This window comes from Ceratotherium simum, chromosome 26 (assembly GCF_057802395.1).
Source record: "Ceratotherium simum simum isolate JZ-2026a chromosome 26, ASM5780239v1, whole genome shotgun sequence".
Lineage (NCBI taxonomy): Eukaryota > Metazoa > Chordata > Mammalia > Perissodactyla > Rhinocerotidae > Ceratotherium > Ceratotherium simum.
This window is the reverse complement of record NC_141925.1, coordinates 17,539,154-17,561,984: the sequence shown is the minus strand read 5'-3', so window position 1 is coordinate 17,561,984 and position 22,831 is coordinate 17,539,154. Positions and strand designations below refer to the sequence as shown.

Below are 22,831 nucleotides of genomic sequence, written 5' to 3'. Positions count from 1 at the left end.
CGCCCTCCCCCCTCCCCCCTTCCCCTCTGGTAACCACCAATCCAATCTCTGTCCCTATGTGTTTGTTTATTGTTGTTATTATCTACTACTTAATGAGGGAAATCATACGGTATTTGACCTTCTCCCTCTGATTTATTTCGCTTTGCATAATACCTGAAATGTCCATCCATGTTGTCACAAATGGCTGGATTTCATCGTTTCTTATGGCTGAGTAGTATTCCATTGTGTATATATACCACATCTTCTTTATCCATTCGTCCCTTGATGGGCACTTAGGTTGCTTCCAAGTCTTGGCTATTGTGAATAACGCTGCAATGAACACAGGGGTGCATGTATCTTTACGCATTGGTGTTTTCAAGGTCTTTAGATAAATACCCAGCAGTGGAATAGCTGGATCATATGGTAGTTCTATCCTTGACTTTTTGAGGAATCTGCATACTGTTTTCCATAGTGGCTGCACCAGTTTGCACTCCCACCAGCAGTGTATGAGAGTTCCCTTCTCTCCACATCCTCTCCAACACATGTCGTTTCCTGTCTTGTTAATTATAGCCATTCTGACGGGCGTGAGGTGATATCTCATTGTAGTTTTGATTTGCATTTCCCTGATAGTTAATGATTTTGAACATCTTTTCATGTGTCTGTTGGCCATCTGTATATCTTCTTTGGAGAAATGTCTGTTCAGGTCTTTTGCTCATTTTTTAATTGGGTTGTTAGTTTTTTTGTTGTTGAGATGCATGAGTTATTTATATATTTTGGAGATTAAGCCCTTATCTGATGCATGGTTTGCAAATATCTTCTCCCAATTGTTAGGTTGTCTTTTCATTTTGTTCATGGTTTCCTTTTTGTGCAGAAGCTTTTTAGTTTGATGTAGTCCCATTTGTTTAGTTTTTGTATTGTTTCTCTTGCCAAGTCAGACATGGTGCTGGAAAATATGTTGCTAAGACTGATGTCGAAGAGCGTACTGCCTATGTTTTCTTCTACAAGTTTCATAGTTTCAGGTCTTACATTCAAGTCTTTAATCCATTTTGAGTTAATTTTTGTGTATGGTGTAAGGTAAGGGTCTACTTTCATTTTTTTGCATGTGGCTGTCCAGTTTTCCCAACATCATTTGTTGAAGAGACTTTCTTTTCTCCATTGTATGTTCTTGACTCCTTTGTCAAAGATGAGCTGTCCATAGATGTGTGGGTTTATTTCTGGGCTTTCGATTCTATTCCATTGATCTGTGTGTCTGTTTCTGTGCCAGTACCATGCTGTTTTGGTTACTATAGCTTTGTAGTATATTTTGAAATCAGGGAGTGTGATACCTCCAGCTTTGTTCTTTTTTCTCAGGATTCCTTTAGCTATTCGGGGTCTTTTGTTGTTCCATATAAATTTTAGGATTCTTTGTTCTATTTCTGTGAAAAATGTTGTTGGAACTTTGATAGGGATTGCATTGAATCTATAGATGGCTTTAGGAAGTATGGACATCTTAACTATGTTAATTCTTCCAATCCAAGAGCATGGAATATCTTTCCATTTCTTTGTGTCTTCTTCAATTTCTTTCAGCAAAGTTTTATAGTTTTCGTGTACAGATCTTTCACCTCCTTGGTTAAGTTTATTCCTAGGTATTTTATTCTTTTTGTTGCAATTGTAAATGGGATGGTATTCTTAATTTCTCTTTCTGCTACTTCGTTGTTAGTGTATAGAAATGCAACTGATTTTTGTATGTTGATTTTGTATCCTGCAACTTTACCATATTCGTTTATTACTTCTAAAAGTTTTCTGTTGGATTCTTTAGGGTTTTCTATATATAAAATCATGTCATCTGCAAATAGTGACAGTTTCACTTCTTCCTTTCCAATTTGGATCCCTTTTATTTCTTTCTCTTGCCTGATTGCTCTGGCTAGGACTTCCAATACTATGTTAAATAGGAGTGGTGACAGTCGGCCTCCTTGTCTGGTTCCTGTTCTTAGAGGGATACCTTTCAGTTTTTCCCCATTGAGGATGATATTAGCTGTGGGTTTCTCATATATGGTCTTTATTATGTTGAGGTACTTTCCTTCTATACCCATTTTATTCAGAGTTTTTATCATAAATGGATGCTCTATCTTGTCAAATGCTTTCTCTGCATCTATTGAGATGATCATGTGATTTTTATTCTTCATTTTATTAATGTGGTGTATCACGTTGATTGATTTGCGAATGTTAAACCATCCCTGCATACCTGGAATAAATCCCACTTGATCATGGTGTATAATCTTTTTGATGTATTGTTGTATGCGATTTGCTAGTATTTTGTTGAGGATTTTTGCATCGATGTTCATCAGTGATATTGGCCTGTAGTTTTCCTTTTTTGTGTTGTCCTTGTCTGGTTTTGGTATCAGGGTAATGTTGGCTTCATAGAATGAGTTAGGGAGCTTCCCCCCCTCCTCAATTTTTTGGAAGAGTTTGAGAAGGATAGGTATTAAGTCTTCTTTGAATGTTTGGTAGAATTCACCAGGGAAACCGTCTGGTCCTGGACTTTTATTTTTCGGGAGGTTTTTGATTACTGTTTAGATCTCCTTACTGGTGATTTGTTGTCTTGACATGAGTACAGCCATGTTGGCCACTCCAATGACCTACAGCCAGCAGCACAAAAAGAAATACAAAGCTGCTTTCTGTGTGGTGGGAACTGGCCTTTTCCCGGGAACTGGCCTTTCTCCCATGGAGAGAGTTGCAAGTTGTAACATTTCAAGGCTCTTGGAGCGTCGTAGCCCGGAATGGACTGGCCACCTGTGCCGGGCTGAGGCGATAACCAAAGAGAACAATGCACGTACACAACTACTGGGCTGGGACGTTAGCCGGGGGCTCAGTGCACGTACACCAGTGATAACAATTTTGTGCATTGGAACACTAGATGCTTGCTCTGCAAACTCTGTAACTGCTTATATAAACTGCTGGAGACTGAGACCCACAGGTGAGAGTTCCACCTGTGGAAGGGACACCTTCCCCAGGACGTGTGATCCTTGCCCAGCCGTGTCGATTGACAGGGCTCTCCCGGCAGTGGGGTGTGGATGTTGTGAGTAACTGATTTGATGTGAAGTAATTGATTTGATATGAAGTAATTGATCTGATGTGTTCTCTTTTCGGTCAACCTGGTGTTTCTCTTTCCGGTTGATTTGTGTCATTTCTCTTCAGCCGATGTGGATGTTTTCCCGTTCCAGTCGGGCTGATGTTTTTTCTCTCTTAATATTTGACCTATTCGGATCTGTTTGCAGACTCTCGCCTTTACTATCCTCTATATAATAAAATATACCTTCAGTCCATTTGTTTGGAGTGGAAAGTGTCTTTTACATCTCCGTTCGAATCCCCAAACCTCTCATAACATTGGTCTATTCAAATTCTCTACTTCTTCTTGATCCAGTTTTGGAAGGTTGTATGATTCTAAGAATTTATCCATTTCTTCCAGATTGTCGAATTGGTTGGCATATAGCTTTTCATAGTATTCTCTTATAATCTTTTGTATTTCTGAGGTGTCTGTTGTAATTTCTCCTCTTTCATTTCTGATTTTACTTATTTGTGCCTTCTCTCTTTTTTTCTTGGTGAGTCTAGCTAAAGGTTTGTCAATTTTGTTGATCTTTTCAAAGAATCAGCTCTTGGTTTTATTAACTTTTTCTATTGTTTTTTGGTCTCCATTTCATTTATTTCTGCTCTGATTTTTATTATTTCCCTTCTTCTACTGATTTTGGGCTTTGTTTGTTCTTCTTTTTCCAGTTCCTTTAGGTGCATTGTTAGATTGTTTATTTGAGATTTTTCTTGTTTGTTGAGATAGGCCTGTATTGCTATGAACTTCCCTCTTAGAACTGCTTTTGCTGTATCCCATAAGTTCTGGCATGTCGTATTTTTTTTTTTTAAAAGATTTTATTTATTTATTTTTCCCCCCAAAGCCCCAGTAGATAGTTGTGTGTCACAGCTGCACATCCTTCTAGTTGCTGTATGTGGGACGCGGCCTCAGCATGGCCAGAGAAGCAGCGCGTCGGTGCGAGCCCGGGATCCGAACCCGGGTCGCCAGCAGTGGAGCGCGCTCACTTAACCACCAAGCCACGGGGCCGGCCCCGCATGTCGTATTTTGATTTTCATTTGTCTCCAGGTATTTTTTTATTTCTTCTTTGATTTCTTCATTGACCCAGTCATTGTTCAGTAGCATTTTGTTTAATCTCCACGTATTTGTGGCTTTTCTGATTTTCTTCCTATAGTTGATTTCTAGTTTCATACCATTGTGGTCAGAAAATATGCTTGGTATTATTTCAGTCTTCTTAAATTTATAGAGACTTGTTTTGTGGCCTAATATGTGATCAATCCTGGAGAATGTTCCATGTGCATTTGAAAAGAACGTGTATTCTTCGGTTTTTGGATGGAATGCTCTGTATATATCTACTAGGTCCATCTGTTCTAGTGTGTCATTTATGGCCAATGTTTCCTTATTTATCTTCTGTTTGAATGATCTATCCGTTGGTGTAAGTGGAGTGTTAAAGTCCCCTACTATTATTGTGTTACTGTCTATTTCTGTTTTTATGTCTGTTAATAATTGCTTTATATATTTAGGTGCGCCTACATTGGGTGCGTAGATATTTACAAGGGTTATATCCTCTTGTTGGATTGTTCCCTTGATCATTATGTAATGCCCTTCTTTGTCTCTTTTTACAGTTTTCGTTTTAAAGTCTATTTTGTCTTATATGAGTACTGCTACCCCAGCTTTCTTTTCATTGCCATTTGCGTGGAGTATCTTTTTCTATCCCTTCACTTTCAGTTTGTGAGTGTCTTTAGGTCTGAAGTGTGTCTCTTGTATGCAGCATATATATGGGTCTTGTTTTTTTATCCAATCAGCCACCCTATGCCTTTTAATTGGAGCATTTAGTCCATTGACATTTAAAGTAGCTATTGATAAGTATGTACTTACTGCCATTTTTTAACTTTTTTTTTTCTCAGTGTTTTAGTAGTCCTTCTCTGTTCCTTTCTTCTTCTACACAGAATTGATGGTCTCTTTAGTTTGACCTCTGTCTGAAAGCTGTACTCTTTAACTCCCCTCCTCCCTCCTTTTATGTTTTTGATATCATATCTAACCTCTTTTTTGTGCATTTGTATCCATTACCGTCTTATCATGGAAATAGATAATTTTTCCTATTTGTGGTCTTCTCTTTTCCCCTTAAATCAGCCCCTTTAACATTTCTTGTAGCACTGGTTTCTTGGTGACAAACTCCTTTAATTTTTGCTTGTCTGGGAAATTTTTGATCTCTCCTTCCATTTTGAATGATAACCTTGCTGGGTAGAGTATTCTTGGCTGTAAGTTTTTTCCTTTTCGCACTTTAAATATATCGTGCCACTCACTTCTAGCCTGTAAGGTTTCTGCTGAGAAGTCAGCTGATAGCCTTATGTGGTTTCCTTTGTATGTAACTTAACTTTCTCTTGCGGCTTTTAGGATTCTCTCTTTATCTTTAATTCTGGACATTTTGATTATGATGTGTCTTGGTGTGGGCCTCTTTGGGTTTATCTTGTTTGTGGCTCTCTGTGCTTCTTGTACCTGGATGTCTGTTTCCTTCCTTAGGTTAGGGAAGTTTTCATCTATTATTTCTTGAAATAGATTCTCTGCCCCTTTGTCTCACTCTTCTCCTTCTGGGACACCTATAACATGGATGTTAGTGCGCTTGATGTTGTCCCAGGGGTCCCTTAGACTGTCCTCACTCTTTTTAATTCTTTTCTCTTTTACCTGTTCAGCTTGGGTAATTTCTTCTAGTCTTTCGTCCAGCTCGCAGATCTGTTCTTCTGTATCCTCTACACTGCTTTTGAGTCCCTCTAGTGAATTTTTCATTTCCAGTATTGTATTCTTCATTTCTGATTGGTTCTTTTTTATATCTTCCATTTCTTTGTTGACATTCTCACTGAGTTCATCTATTCTTCTCCCCACATCAGTGAGCATCCTTCACACTCTTAGTTTGAACTCTCTGTCAGGTAGGTTGCTCATTTCTGTTTCACTTAGTTCCTTTTCTGGGGTTTTGTCCTGTTCCCTTACTTGGAATGTATTCCTTTGCCTCCTAATTTTGCCTCTTTCCCTGTGCTTGTGTCTATGTATTAGGTAGGTCAGCTACGTCTCCTGCTCTTGGATAGGTCACCTTATGTAAGTGATGGCTTCGGAGGCCTGCAGTGTGCTTCCCTCAGTTCTCAATGTTCCAGTGGTGACCCCTATGTGGGCTACGTGTGTCCTTCTGTTGTGGGCTACGTGTGTCCTTCTGTTGTGGCCTGTTTGCTCTCCCTGTAGGCAACCAGGGAGGCCAAGTTATGCTCCTGGCCAGCTGTTGTAATGCTCAGCTGCTTGTAGTTGTTGTGGGCCCTTCAGTCTCTGTATCAGGCATGGGGAGCCCCAGCACAGTTGGCTGCAAGTTCTAATACCACATATGTGTTGCAGTATTTCTTTTAAGTGAGTAGGCACCCAGTGTGGCAGGCTGTTAGGCTCAGGGCCTTACAATTGCTATAAGCCTCCAGCCTTTAGGTCTCTTGTCAGCTCTCTGAGGATTGCAGCTGGGTGGGGCTGGCCTCAGGCACAGGAGCACTCAATTGTTTCAGGGTTTGGAAGGTGGGGCAAACCCCCTATGTGGGTCTTTAAGAAGCACAAGTCTTCTCCGGCCCCGTGGCTTAGCGGTTGGGTGCTCGCGCTCCGCTGCTGGCGGCCCGGGTTCGGATCCCGGGTGTGCACCGACACACCGCTTCTCCGGCTATGCTGAGGCCGCGTCCCACGTACAGCAACTAGAAGGATGTGCAGCTGTGACATACAACTATCTACTGGGGCTTTGGAGGCAAAAATAAATAAATAAATAAACCTTTAAAAAGAAGCACAAGTCTTCTACAGCTGACAAGCCCTGCCGCCCACAGGTCCACACACACAGTCAACACAGTCCTGCCCCGTGTGCACGCCCCAACCTCCCAAAGTGGACCCAGTCTCTCCACGGTGGGAGCCCCACACACTCCACCACCGCCCCACACTCTCCACCCACTCCTTGTGCACGTCCTCCCCCGCTGAAGTCAGCTCAGCTGCCAGGCTGCAGAGAATCCAGTCACCAATCTATACAGGCCCACAAGTTGCCTGAGGGCTTGTTGTTGGGTGGGGCCAGTCTCTAGGGTGGGCTGCCTGCCCTGGCTGAGCTGGATTAAATCGGTGCTCTCGTGGGTGGTGCAGGCCTGGGCTAGCAGGCCCCAGGGAGAACTCCAATGGCGTCTGTGTCAGCACACCCACACTGGGCCACAACAATGGCTGCCGCCACTGTCCCAGTCCCTGGAGAGGTCTCACCTCTCACCGAGATGCACTCAGGGCCTATTAGGTGAGTCTCTTTTCACCAAAGCACTGTGTACCTTTCTTTCTGGTGATTTTAGCTTGCTTTCTGAAACAGGTGAGTTTGTGCGTGGGCCCTTTAAGAGCCAGTTTTAATTTCTTTGTGAACCAGCTTTTCTGGGGGTACTCCCCCATGTTTTAGTAGCAGGCAAAGTCAGATATTATGCCACTCGCCTCGATTGTGCTGGGTCCACAAAATGCCCCCAATGGGGGCGCTCCCTGGCTCAGGGCCCCACGCCTCCAGGGAGGGCTGCGTACCTGTGCGCTGCTCCTGGGCGGCCGTGAGGCGCTGCAGCTTGTGAAGGTGGCATTTTTCTCTCCAGAAGGGAGTTTCTGCCTCTTCCACCTCAATTAGGATTGTCCGTTGTTGCAGGAGTTCCTCTTATCCAGTTTTCAGTTCTGTCTCAGGGGTAATTTTTCCACGAGTAGTTGTAAATTGGCTGTGTCCGCGGGAGGAGGTGAGTCCAGAGTCTGCCTTTGCCGCCATCTTGACTTCCCTCCCGGACTGGAATTTTTAAAATCCAACTTAGATGAAATGGACACAATGCTAGGGTGAAAAAATTATCAAAACTCACAATAGCATCAAAAACAATAAAATACTTATGAATAAATTTAAGAAATGCAAGACTTTTATACTGAAACTTATAAAATATTGCTGAAGGAAATTAAAGTTTTAGATACATGGAGAGATATTCCATGTCTCAGATTGGAAGACTAAATACTGTTAGGATAGCGATTCTCTCCAAACTGATCTATAGATTCAATGCAATCTTTATCAAAATTCCAGCAGACTTTTTTGCAGAAATGGACAAGCCAATCCTAAAATGTATATGGAAATGCAAATAATCTAGAATAACCAAAAAAATTTTGGAAAAACGGAAAAAAAACATGTTTGTTTTAAACAAGAATAGAGCAAGAATTTCTTAGTAACTTGCTGTTTTTTCAAGTTGTAGACCCACATATTGTGAGATTATTGTAGGGATTAGTGATGGGGTAGAATTATTGAGGAGAAAGGTAAAGATTTGAGATAGCCATTGTGGGAAGTTAGAAAGGGAAGAGATAATAAGAAAAAAATTTTTGGTCTTTCCTCTCCAACATAAGCAGTAGGTGATTTATTACATGTTGACTCGCTAACCAATTTCTTTCTTTGTTCTAGGTAACATAATCAATTACATATTGGAAAATAAAGAGTGTCGTGACTTCTCCATTATTGCACTTTCCATTGACGTTGAGAAAAACAAAACAATATTCACCATTTTGTTCAATAATGAGGCATACCATTCAGCTGCAACATCCCTGGCGGTGTTAGACAACATTCTTTTTATGTCACTTTCTGGCCCCAATGCTTCTATTAAAGTCTCCAACAAGCCTCAACCTCTCCCTCTTTATGGTTCTAACATAGTGTATGTATGGTTTTCCTTTTACTGGAATTGAGCCTTAATACACCCCCTTGCTGTCTGGCCATGTACACTTGAACATAGCTACTAAAATCATAATTTTCTACTTTTATTTCATCATTTATTCCATCTTTTATTTCATCTTCTGCAGGCCTACAAATGGATTACAAATAGTATTATGTTTGGCTTTTGGCATGGCTGTTGTGGTCAGTAGCTTTTGCCTTCAGACAGTGACTGAGAGAACCACTAATGCAAAGCACATCCAGTTTGTGAGTGGGGTCTATGTCCTTGCTTACTGGCTCTCTGCTTTGCTATGGGATCTCATCTACTTCTCCATTTCCTGCTGCTTACTGCTGGTGAGTGTTAGCTGAAGTTTCATGAAGGCTTATTTTCCTGTGTCACCCACAGGAAATTCCTATTCGACTAATCATAACCTAAAATAAAACTTGGAAAGAAATTTGAAGCAACTTTGGCTTATTATTCCAGAGAATCTGTTGTGGAAACTTCATTATGGAGATGTTCTCCCTCATGTTATTTCAATTGGAGAAAATATTTTTCTTTAAAAACTCTCTCTTGAATTTGGCTTCCCATGTAATTGCTCAGCATTATGCCCTGGCCCAAAAACTACTCTAAAGGAATAAGGGCTATTATTTGTCACTTGTCCCCCACTACTCAAATAGATAAGCCACTGCCCACTAATTCCTAATGCTGAGCCCTCTGGTAAGATTGGACTACAGCACATGGTTTAGAATCATGAACTAAGTGAGGCTTCCTGTTATTGTTCACCCCCCCTCCCACTTTCATACCCCAAGTTTAAGATGTCTAGGTCAGCAAAGCAGAAGTAGTTTTGACTCAGACACCCAATTTTAGACACTGAGGAAGTAGGATAAAGAGCAAGCATGTAAGGATGGTACAACATTTTTTAATGTAATGATTTTGCTCATTAGTGAATGGCAACTTCTGTTATTTTATGTGCATATTTGAGGGTGAGGGAGATGTGAAGCCATATAGTTACAAGAAGTAAACATATTGGTAAAGGAGGTAAAGTTACTTTCTGTACAGGAGGTACTGGAGACTTAAATATGAATAGGACAATGTCTCAGCCCTCAAATAGTTCACAGTTTAGCAATAGACACAGAAATGAAAACAGATCATTATAAAATAGCATGCTGATTGCTACCATAAAGGATGAACTACCAATTCACAATTCAAACTATACCATGGAACAGTAAAATTAGTTGCTGCAGGAAAAATGGGAAACTTTTGGTCAGTTTGGCTCCGACAACCATAAGAAAATATATGATTATTGCACACGGGCCTTAGGATTGGTTCTGAAGGAGAGTCAGGATCCCACCAACTTGAACAGCTGCTCAACAGGGACCAGAGGCTGGAACAGTTAGGGCAAGGATGGTTGTGGTAGTGTTCTGGGCAAATTGTATGTACAGAGAAGTCCCAACCTTGAGAGAGCAAAGCAGCGCTTCCTTCATCTTGCCATAGTGCAAGACTCTGGCTGGTGTTCTCGATGCCCGTCTCTTCTGCTCACAGCTCACCAACCAACCAGCATAACAAGGGAAGAACACCATCCTTTGTGAGGGCCGCCACTCTCATCCTTCACCACAGGAACTGAAAGAGCTGATCCAGGCATGGTCTCTGGCTGTACTATCTCTCGTCTATGTAATGCAGTATTGGAATCAATGAGAAAACCCCTGAATCTTTTCATCTCCATGCCAAGGATCTATTCTTTCTCTGGCTCTTTAAACTTGGCTAGCACACCCAGCTATCGTTTCCTGGTTAATATATCTATAAATAAGACCATCTATTATTAATACTTATAACAATATTGCCATTTTTCGCTCATGAGAAAAGTTACTTGTCATGTATTTTTTATGTATGTCATTCAAGTAACACAATTATCTGAAGTGACTTTATTTCATCATATTTACAGGCAAGGAAACTGAGGCTCACAAAAGTAAGTCACCCAACTTCACCCAGCTTGTACAGTTTCAGAACCCTGATTGGGGTTACTCCAAAGCTCATTGTCATTTATACATTCAAAGTCATCCTGGATAATGTACTTTAAACTTATTTCTGCTCTCATGTTTGCAGTTTCCTCTCTTAGCATCTTACTCTACTTTGATATCTGCTTTTCTATCCTTTTGGTCTTGTAACTCTCTCTTTCTCCCCTCCACCCAAGCTTCCTCTCCATGATTCTCAGACCAGAGTTCTCCATATGGGTTCTTAGGTTTGCTTGCTTTCTGACGTGGCTATCCCCTTGTTGTTTTAAGTGAGACACTCCCTCACCCTGCTCTGGTTCTGTGAAATGCCACCAACTGGACTTGTTCTTAGACCCAACAATAGGAGGCAAGATTCTATCATTTTGCCTAGTAGCCAGGATTCCTGTTTCACCCTTTCTCTGCCTGTCAAATTCACAAAGCAGGTAACTTGACTGATCATACGTCAGAGACAAGGATTAAGCTAACTATGTTGCTAGCTCCAACCCCTGATGAACTACCTGCCCCACCACTGTTTTACCTGTTACCCCAAGAGATTCTTAGGGGGTTTGATAGAGTCCTCTGCCTTCTCCTACAACTGATCCCATGCATGAAGACTTGGGAAAGTAGAACAAGTAACTTTTCTTATGTGTTACATTGCTAGAGAGGCTGAGTGGTGAGGCTTCCCCCTCATGCAGTCTGTGTGCCTGTCTCATGACCTCTAAATGTCCTATAGAACACATTTGAATTCACATTTGAATTCCTGAACAACATAGAATTTATTTATGTATTCAACAAATCTTGAGTTCCTACTGTAAGCTAGTCTATGTTTGGGGCATTATGGATACAGCATGGGGAAGATAGACAAGGGCTTATCTCTTGATGAGCTTAAATTCTAGTGAATATTAAAATTACTGGCCTCCTCAAGGGGTTAAATAGCTAAGTCAGTATCACTTTGGAGATGTGCCTCTCATAAGCCTTGAGATATACCATTCTCATCATTGTACAGCTCATTTCTAGAAATTCTTAAGGGAGCTTCCACCACTTCAGGCCACAATGCATTGGGCACAGCTTACTTTACCAGTGTCATCTTTTGCTATTTCCCCCTCATTCATGAACTTATTTTTAGATAAGGTGCCAAGTAAGGATTCAGTTTTTTTCGTAAATAGCTAAACCATTGTTCTACTATCTTTTTTTTGACAGCCAATCTTTTTGCACTGATTTGAAACACTGCTTTTGATGTATATTAAATAACAATGAGCATTTAGGTATATTTTGTATTCTTTATTATATTCCATTGATGTATCTGTAATGTGCCTCTACCAATCTGTTTTAATTATGGTAGTTTTGTAATTCATTTAGTTATTTTTTATGGATTGACCTTCCTCACCTCCTCCATTAATCTTCTGCCAAATTGCTTGGCTATCTTGACATGTTTTGTTTGTTTACATGTAATCTTTAGAATCAGCTCATCTAATTTCAAAAAAAGTCCTGTTTCTATTTTTATTTAGAGAAATCTGGGCGGAATTTACATTTTTACCATGTCGAGTCATACCCTGTCTAAAAAAAGGGTATGTGTCTTCACGTATCCAAGTAGAAATTTAAATTTTCTTTGAAATAGATTCTAATTTGAGACATTCCTAAGCACTACAAGCCTTGGAACAAAGCTGTTCCTAGATTACCTGCAATTTCTTTCTTTTTTTTTTTTTTTTAATTTTTTGTTTATTGCAGTAACATTGGTTTATAACATTGTATAAATTTCAGGTGTACATCATTATACTTCTATTTCTGCATAGATTACATCATGTTCACCACACAAATACTAATTACAACCCATCACCACACACATGTGCCGAATTGTCCCTTTCGCCCTTCTCCCTCCCCCCTTCCCCTCTGGTAACCACCAATCCAATCTCTGTCTCTATGTGTTTGTTTATTGTTGTTGTTATCTACTACTTAATGAAGGAAATCATATGATATTTGACCTTCTCCCTCTGACTTATTTCACTTTGCGTAATACCCTCAATGTCAACCCATGGGAGTGCACACTGGTGCAGCCACTATGGAAAACAGTATGGAGATTCCTCAAAAAATCAAGGATAGAACTACCATATGATCCAGCTATTCCACTGCAATTTCTTTCTGACTGTATTTATTCTTTTTTATTTCATCCTCTTAATTGGATTGGGCAACCAGTTATAGTTATAGCTGTTCAGGTTCTTTCACCTAAGATTGCTGATTCTCTTCATATACTCTCTTTAAACACTACTGCTTAAATATAAACTACTTCCAGGAGCATCATCAAGTTGTAATAGAGGCTGTTATTAGTTTAATCTTTCTTTCCATTTATTAGTGGCCCTGCTAAATAATTTTGTAATTGCTCAAAAGAGGCAACCTTGCTATCTTTGGAGAAACTGTAATTACCAAATATTATCATATAGATTTCTGGGAAATTCTTTTCTTTAATGGCTTTAGAGGTTCCCTTCTTCCTAATCTAGCTCACTGTAAATTTATGCTTGCCTGTCTGATTCTCAAATGGAACAAGAAGTAATTGAATAAGGAGGTCCCTGAGTTGCTGAGATAGATGTAAGGGGATTGGGGGTAAAGAGTAGGGCCAGGAGACAGTCTAAATGTGGGGAGTGATGCAAGGGAGGTTACTACAGCAGCCACAGGGAAAATCTTTAGAGAAATAGTCTACCTCCTGCATCATTTTTGTCCTGGGAAAATTCAGAGTTGGACTTAATGCAGACATAATTACTTTGACTTTAATCACAGGAGGGGGGGAATAACAAGTAATACTGTTCCAAATAGAAAAAAAAGAAAAGGGAAGTGTAGTCATTCTGTCACAAAAGTCTTCTATTGAAGAAGAGGTAGTTTATTTCCGGCTCATAAGCTAAGGCTTTTTTTTTTAATGGGTAAAATGACGTAAGTAACGAGTACTTCTGTGCTCTAATGAAGGCAATGCTTGCTGTTTTCTGAGTGTTCTGGCTTGCCTTCTTGTTTCACAGTGTCCTTCAACTTGCTCTTACTTCTGCACTCTATGTCTCAGGGAGTATTCAAATACTGCGGAATGGATGCATTTGTTGCAGATTACCACTTTCTGGACACAATGATGATCTTTATGCTGTACGGTTGGTCTGTTGTTCCTCTCATGTATCTTGGAAGTTTCCTGTTTTCTAGCAGTACTGCTGCCTACGTCAGGCTCACCCTCTTTAACTACTTCTCAACTGTTTTCAGTATCATCATGTACATCCTAATACAACAGTATGGTAAGGACTTCACGTAATTTTCTCTTTCTCCTGGAAATACATTGAATAAATGAAGATGAAAGGGCTTGAGGATAAAAATATTAATTGTGAAGCACTTACTTCCCAAGAATCTGAAAACCTATGCTTTTTGGAAGTCAGCAAATATTTATTGAGTGGATTTGTGAGAGAGAGAGGTTTAGGGAGAGAGGAAATGGGGAAGAGAAAGGAAGAAAAAGAGAAGTTAAGCCCTCTGAAGGAGCTGGACTCAGTGTCACTCTAGCCTCATGAAAGAAAAAATTAGAAAAGTAAGAGATTACAAAACTAAATATGGTGAATTGCCCTCCCACTTAAAACAACAATAGATGTTGGATAAAAAATTGTTTAACTTGTTAAATACATCATTGACCTGGCAAGAAATTTCAGAGTGCAGAGACCAATGGTGAAGTGAAATCCAGAATCCCATGATTTTCCATTTTATAGGCTGCATGGGAAACAGAAGGGAGTAGAATGACCTAGGGCCAAGCTAAGGTAGTGATTTTAATAGCAGACCCACACATAAAGAGAATACAGATCCTAGGGAAACATTGTTAGCAAAAACCTTCTCTTAAACTCTGTAGTTGATAAATCCATGCTATGAGCTATCAAGGTGAACAAGCTTAGTGGCTTAATAACTAGTGTTTTCTCAAGGATCATCTGCTAGATGGGTAATTCTCTGACAGTGGTTTAATCATCTTGAGGAAGTTTATTGTTATGGGAGTTTCATTACTTATTTATAATTGAAGATAATCATCTTTTTAATCACAGGCCCTGACTATCCTTACTACACCAAAACTCTCATGAGTAATGTATTAATGGTGCTTCCTAGTTACAACTTCGCAATGAGTATCAGCAGATTCTTTGATGACTATGAGGTGAAAAAAATGTGTGCCAGGCAATTTCCAAGTATGTATGTGGACTGCAGTGAAAAAGGTGAGTATCTGGGGCTCCCCAGGTCCCTGAAGAACAACCTGTTCCTTTCCAGACTTCCACATTTAAGCTTAGATAGTCAAGCTTGCTGTTTCGAGTGCTTTTCTGTATCAAAGTTATCTTCACAGACTGGGGAAAAATGAAGCCTCAAAATAAAATCTAAGATAAATTTTTTGAAGTCACCACAAGATTTAAAATAAGTTACTATTAGTCACTTACTTAATATGTGAAAGTAGCTTTACATACATTATTTTTAATCGTCAAAGCACCCTACAAGTTAGCTATTATTCCAGTTTTATAAATGAGGAGACTAAACGCCTAACTTAAACTGAAGATTAAATAGATTTTCTGAGACACTAAGGTTTAAATGTCACACAGATAAAAGAAAGATAAATTCACAGCCAGATCAAAATCAGGGAAAAATAAAGGCACTTTAACAAATTTTCTTTATTTTAGGCTGATTGCAGGTTGATTCTAAAAATTGAGAAATAAGAATATTTACTGTGTGTGTGTGTATATTTGTAATTCATTCTGGAACCAAATAATTTATATGCAGCCACAGAAAGAGAAATGTAATCATATTTCACTAAATCAGTGCAGGGTAAAATAATTATTCGGGTCAAATGGATTATATTTTTACAATCCCTAAATAACGAAAATTATGTCACATTTTAGTTTGCATCATATTTGGACTATAAATTCCTCTCTCTTCTTTTTGAAAATAGCTCTGAGTTATTATTTACATACCATAGTCACCAGTTTTAATTAATTTACTTTATTTATTATTTTTAGTAAATTTGTAAAGTCGTGCAATCATTACCACAGGCCAATGTTAGAATATTTCCATTATCTGAAAAGGATCCCTCATGCCTGTTTACAGTTAATCGCCATTAACACATCCAGCCCAGGCATCCACTAATATACCTACTGCCTCTATAGATTTGATATTTCTGGATGATTCATATAAATAGAATCATTTTGTATTATTTCAACAGTACAATGGTTAACATTGCTGAACAAAATTTATATCATTTCAACATTACAATGCTAAACATAAAGATTTCAGTTACTATAATGTTTTTGAGAGTCAACAAAGGTTTAGCATATCTCAGTATTTAGTGGGGTTTTTTTGTTTTTTTCTTTTGCCAAATAGTATTCCATTGTATGGATATACCACATGTATTTATTCATCAGTTGATGGACATTTGTTTGGACAAAAGTTGTTACTGGTGTCTTTTGAAGCATAAAAGTTTTGAATGTTGATGAAGTCCAATTTATCAATATTTTCTTGTATGGATAGTGGTTTTTATATCATATCTAAAATCTCTGCCTAACCCAAGGTCATGAAGATGTTCTCCAATGTCTTCTTCTAAATGACTAGATCCATATTTAGGTCACAGCATAATTTGTCCTAGCACAATTTGTTGAAAAGAATATCATTTCTCATCATATTATCTTGGTACCTTTATTGAAAATGAATTGACCACAAGTATAAGAGTTTATTTCTGGAGTTTTAATTCTATTCCTTTGAAGAACAAGTGTTAGAGAAGATGTGGAGAAAAGGGGACTTTCATACACTGCCTGTGTGGAGTGCAAACTGGTGCAGCCACTATGGAAAACAGTATGAAGATGGCTCAAAAAATTAAGACTAGAACTACCATACAATCCAGCTATTCCACTGTTGGGTATTTATCTAAAGAACATGAAAACACAAATGAGTAAAGATATATGCACCACTGTGTTCATTGCAGCGTTATTCACAATAGCCAAGACTTGGAAGCAACCTAGATGCCCATCAAGGGACGAATGGATAAAGAAGATGTGGTGTATATACACAATGGAATACTACTCAGCTATAAAAAAATATATGAAATCTTGCCATTTCTGACAACGTGGATGGACCTTAAGGGTATTATGCTAAGCAGAATAAGTCATAGGGAGAAAGTCAGGTACCTTTTGATCTCACTCATAAATAGAAGATAAAAACAACAACAAACAAATACATAGAGACATAGATTGGATTGGTGGTTACCAGAGGGGAAGGAGGGAGAGCGGAGGGTGAAAGGGGGGATTAGGCACACGTGATGGATTGTAATTAGCCTTGGGTGGTGAACATGATGTAATCTACACAGAAACTGAAATAAAATGATGTACACCAGAAAAAAATTCTGTTCTTTTGATCAATATTTCTATCCTATGCCAGTACCACGCTGTTTTGATTACTTTAGCTTTTGAGTACGTTTTTAAATTAGGAAGTGTAAGTCCTCCTTCTTTGATCTTTAACAAAATTGTTTTGGCTCTTCTGGATCCTATGAGTTCTCTATAAATTTTTATTTATTTTATTGGCTTGTTATTTCTTGAGAAAAAGAAAGCCTGCTAGAATTTTGGGATTGCATTGATACTACTGATCAATCTGAGGAGATGCACCATCAAAAAATATTGTCATACAAAATTTATATGGGGCAACAAAAGACCCCGAATAGCTAAAGAAATCCTAAGAAAAAAGAACAAAGCAGGAGGCATCACAATTCCTGACTTCAAAACATACTACAAAGCAATAGTAATCTAAACAGCATGGTACTGGTACAAAAACAGACACACAGATCAATGGAACAGAATTGAAAGCCCAGAAATAAAACCACACATATACAGACAGCTAATTTTTGACAAAGGTGCTAAGAACATGCAATGGAGAAAGGAAAGTCTCTTCAATAAATGGTGTTGGGAAAACTGGACAGCCACATGCAAAAGAATGAAAGTGGACCATGTGCTATCACCATTCACAAAAATTAACTCAAAATGGATCAAAGACCTGAAGGTGAGACCTGAAACTATAAAACTCATAAAAGAAAATATAGGCAACACACTATTTGACATTGGTTTTAAAGGAATCTTTTCGGATGACATGCCTACCCACACTAGGGAAACTAAAGAACAAATAAACAAGTGGGACTTTATCAGATTAAAGAGCTTTTATAAGACAAATGAAACCAGAATCAAGACGAACAGACAACCAACCAGCTGGGAGAGAATATTTGCAAAACATACATCTGACAAGGAGTTGATCTCCATAATATATAAAGAACTCACACAACTGAACAACAAAAAAACAAACAACCCGATCAAAAAATGGGCAGAGGAAATGAAGAGACACGTCTCCAAGGAAGATATACAGATGGCCAATAGGCACATGAAAAGATGCTCAACATCACTAATCATCAGGGAAATGCAAATCAAAACAACACTAAGATACCACCTCATGCCCGTTAGAATGGCTATAATCACCAAGACAAAAAACAACAAATGTTGGAGAGGATGTGGAGAAACAGGAACCCTCATACACAGCTGGTGGGAATGCAAATTGGTGCAGCCTCTATGGAAAACGGTATGGAGATTCCTCAAAGAATTAAAAATAGAGATGCCCTATGATCCAGCCATCCCACTACTGGGAATCTATCCAACGCACCTGAAATCAACAATCCAAAGAGGCTTATGCACCCCTATGTTCATTGCAGCATTATTCACCACAGCCAAGAAGTGGAAGCAACCTAAGTGTCCCTTGACTGACGATTGGATTAAGAAAATGTGGTATATATATACAATGGAATACTACTCAGCCATAAAAAAAGACAAATTCGTCCCATTTGCAACAACATGGATGGGCCTGGAGCATATTATGTTAAGTGAAATAAGCCAGAAAGAGAAAGAAAAACACTGTATGATCTCACTCATATGTGGAATATAAACCAACACATTCACAGAGAAAACTGGACTGTGGTTACCAGGGTCAGTGGGGGTGGGGTGTGGGCACAAGGGGTGAAGGGAGTCATATATATGGTGATGGACAAACAAAAATGTACAACCCAAAATTTCACAATGTTAGAAACCATTAAAACATCAATAAAAAAAAATGTTGTCATACAATCCATGAATAAGGATTGTCTCTTCATTTATTTAGATCTTTAATTTCCCTCAGCAGTATTTTGTAGCTTTCAGTTTACAAGTCTTGCATTTCTTTTTTGTTGTTGTTGTTTATTGCAGTAACATTGGTTTATAACACTGTATAAATTTCAGGTGTACATCATTATACTTCTATTTCTGCATAGATTACATCATGTTCACCACACAAATACTAATTACAACCCATCACCACACACATGTGCCGAATTATCCCTTTCGCCCTCCTCCCTCCCCCCTTCCCCTCTGGTAACCACCAATCCAATCCCTGTCTCTATGTGTTTGTTTATTGTTGTTATTATCTACTACTTAATGAAGGAAATCATACGGTATTTGACCTTCTCCCTCTGACTTATTTCACTTTGCATAATACCCTCAATGTCCATCCATGTTGTCACAAATGGCTGGATTTCATTGTTTCTTATGGCTGAGTAGTATTCCATTGTTAACTTTATTTCTAAGGTGTTTTTGCTGCTGTTGTAAATGGAATTGTTTTCTTAATTTTATTTTCTGCTATTTATTGCTAGCATACAAAAATCCAAAAGACTTTTTGTATACTATGAATGTATATGACTTTTTGATCTTTTATCCTGTGAACTTAATTAACTCATTTATTAGTTATTGTAGTTTTTTGTGGATTCCTTAAGATTTTCTATTTAGAGGATTATGTTGTTTGTGAATACTCTTACTTCTTTCCTTCAAAATCAAAGTTTCCTTTATTTTTTCTTTTTTACATCTTTCTTTATTTTATTTCACTAACTAGAACTTCAGTACGATGTCGAATAGTAGTGACGGGAGTAAACATCCTTGCCTTCTTCCCAGTCTTGGGAGGAAGGCAATCCAGTCATTCACCATTAAGTAGGATTTTTAGCTGTAGGTTCTTCATAGATCCTCTTTATCAGTTTGAGGAAGTTCCATCCTATACCTAGTTTCTCGAGAGTTTTTGTCATGAATGGGATCAAATGCTTTTTCTTTGTCTTGAGATCATGTGGGTTTTTTATCCTTTATTCTTCTACTATAGTGTATTAAGTTAATTGATTTTCTGATGTTAAACCATGTTGCTTATGAGGACTCTGATGTTAATCTGATTTTGATTCCTTTGCAGATAGCCTATTTATTCTTCTGAAAACTTCTATCTTCAGAAAACTATTATCCTTGGTGTTGTGAAATTTTACTATGAGCTGTCCAGGCATGGATTTTTTTCCTTAATTCTGCTTAACATTTGATGGCAATTTCAACCCAAAGGCTCTTGTCTTCATTCAGTACTAGGAGAAGATCTATAATTTCATTTATTATCATTTTTCCTCAATTTCTTCTCTTTTCTCTTTCTTGAACTCTTACTGTTTGCTATAACTCCTATACTGATATAGTAGTGAAGAAGACAGACAAGGTCCCTGGTTTCATGGAGCTTATATTCTAAGAGTTATGACAGGTGGAAAAAAATTTTAAAGGTTTAAGTAAACACAATAGTTACAAGTATAAATAAGACAATAAGGGAAATAAATGAGGTAATGAGATAGAGTAACTTAGGCCACTTCAGATAGAATACTTACAGAGGACATCTTTGCAGAGTATTATTGGATCCAATGACTAAAAGAATGGGGTTGAACTAGCCAGTGAAGATCTGGGGGAATAATATTTCAGATTGATTGAGGAGCAAAGACAAAAGCCTCAAATCAGAGAAGGAACTTCTATGTTTAAAGAAGAAAGTGGAGGCTTTTATTCCTGGTATAAGATAGAGATAAAGCTGTACAACACTTTTATTAAATACTATTTCACAAAACCATAACTGGCAATTTTGCATTTAGGGCCTCTCTGGGATTTTGTCTATTATGGAAGCAGTTTTTTCTTCTCTGATTTATTCATCACCACCACCCAGTCATCTTTCTCTCTTCCAGAAAGTAAAAAAAAAATTTCAAGTTATCTGGTTCCCATTCTTTACTCCACTTCCATTCTCCATGTAGTTATGGATTTATACTCTTTTGTATACCTTTAATGTCATTTCAAAGGGATTTTAGGAAAAAGGAGGAAGCAAATTTGTCTGCTCAACTCACCATTTGAAAGTGAGAACTATGAAATTCTTCAAGTAACATAGAAATTATTTGATCCTTAATAGAGCTAATCTTGTAAAGCCATCTAAACTTGTCATCTTTTTCCTGGGAGATCTTTTTTTTTTTTTTTGGTGAGGAAGATCAGCCCTGAGCTAACATCCATGCCAATCCTCCTCTTTTTGCTGAGGAAGACCGGCTCTGAGCTAACATCTATTGCCAATCCTCCCCCTTTTTTTTCCCCAAAGCCCCAGTAGATAGTTGCGTGTCATAGTTGCACATCCTTCTAGTTGCTGTATGTGGGACGTGGCCTCAGCATGGCTGGAGAAGCAGTGCATTGGTGCACACCCGCGATCCAAACCCAGGCCACCAGTAGCGGAGCATGCACACTTAACCGCTAAGCCATGGGGCCGGCCCCTCCTGGGAGATCTTTAACAACCTCTTCAGTTATTGGTATATTCTTTCCTTGGCTCAATACACAGAATAAGTATGGTAGTTTTATATATTTTTAAATAATTTATTCTGATTTTCAGTCATTGACATAAAGCTGAATATAATTATTTTATTCTCTTCTATAACTATAAATCATATCTACTTTCTCATTTCTAATATAGTATAATTTTGGAGAGGGGTCCTCTTATTTTTTCTTACTTTGCTTACCGGGGACTTATATAAATATACATCATTTTGAGGAATCAGTCTTTGGTTTTATTCTTCTTTTTAACTCTTTTTAATTTTCTATTTTTTAATTGCAGCATTGTTAATTTTCCTGTTCTTTTTCAAATTTTTAAGCTAATATTTAGTTCACCTTTTTCTTTTTAGAATAAAGTCTTACAAAGGTGTATATTTACTTAAGTTAAACTATATGTAATTTAATATTTCAGTTTAAATTTGTTTTAAAGTTTCTATCTTGTTAATTTCAGATATTCTTTTTATAATTTGCTCCTGCTTTTGCTTTACTTAGTCTTATTGCGTATGGTCACAGTATTTGGCAGTTAAAAACTATACTGGAGCTTTCTACTAAGGTTTTCCTTGTGGATATAAATATGATCATCTCTTACTATTTTAATATTTATTTTTATAGAAAGAAAGTATAGTAAGAGGATGGTCTGGAGTCATATGGCCTGAGTTTAAATCGCAGCTCTATAACTTGTTAGCTCTACAACCTAGTAATTTCACCGTTAATTATGATGCTTGTTATATTTTTGGTAGGTTCCATTGTTAGAATATTGATTGCTATGTATGAGTTTTTTATTTTTTTAAATACTATTTATGACTATATGAGATGATCATGTGGCTTTTTGCCATTAATGTATCAATGTGGTAAAATTATATCAACATAATTTAAAAATATTAAACCATCATTGCATCCTAGAATAAGCCCAGTCATCAATCTGTGTATCTATCTATTCCGCATGTTAATATTTTATGAGATATTGTTAGATTCATGTTTATAAGAAAGATTGGCCTGCTATTTTTCTTTCTCATAGTGTCATGTTTTCATTGTATATAAAGTTTATACTAGCAACAGAAAATGAATTGTGGAGTATTCTATCATTTTTTATTCAGTGTAATAGTTTATGTAAAATATCTCTTTGCTAAATATTTAGTAGAATTTACTTTTAAAACTGTACTTGATGTTTTCTAGGTAGGTGCTTTCTAAAGTATTGGTTCAATTCCCTAAGATTTGAAATATAAAGATTTATAAGACATTGCAATATTGGTGTAGAGATAGAAATAAATGGACAATTAGAATTAGAGAACCCCCTGGGCCAGCCTGGTGGCACAAGCAGTTAAGTGCGCGCTCTCTGCTGCGGTGGCCTGGGGTTTGCCAGTTCGGATCCCAGGAGCGCACCAGCACACCGCTTCTCAAGCCATGCTG

At 38.1% G+C, this 22,831-nt stretch overlaps 1 protein-coding gene across 1 annotated transcript in view; it reads left to right on the top strand.

The window, feature by feature from the left end:
- The window catches only part of LOC106800148 (phospholipid-transporting ATPase ABCA3-like), a 204,275-nt gene that overhangs the window by 120,760 nt on the left and 60,684 nt on the right, over positions 1 to 22,831 (top strand). The window contains 4 exon segments of the mRNA XM_087417083.1: positions 8,499 to 8,745; positions 8,891 to 9,095; positions 13,780 to 13,999; positions 14,783 to 14,938. Of these exon segments, the coding sequence (XP_087273209.1) occupies positions 8,499 to 8,745; positions 8,891 to 9,095; positions 13,780 to 13,999; positions 14,783 to 14,938 (828 nt within the window).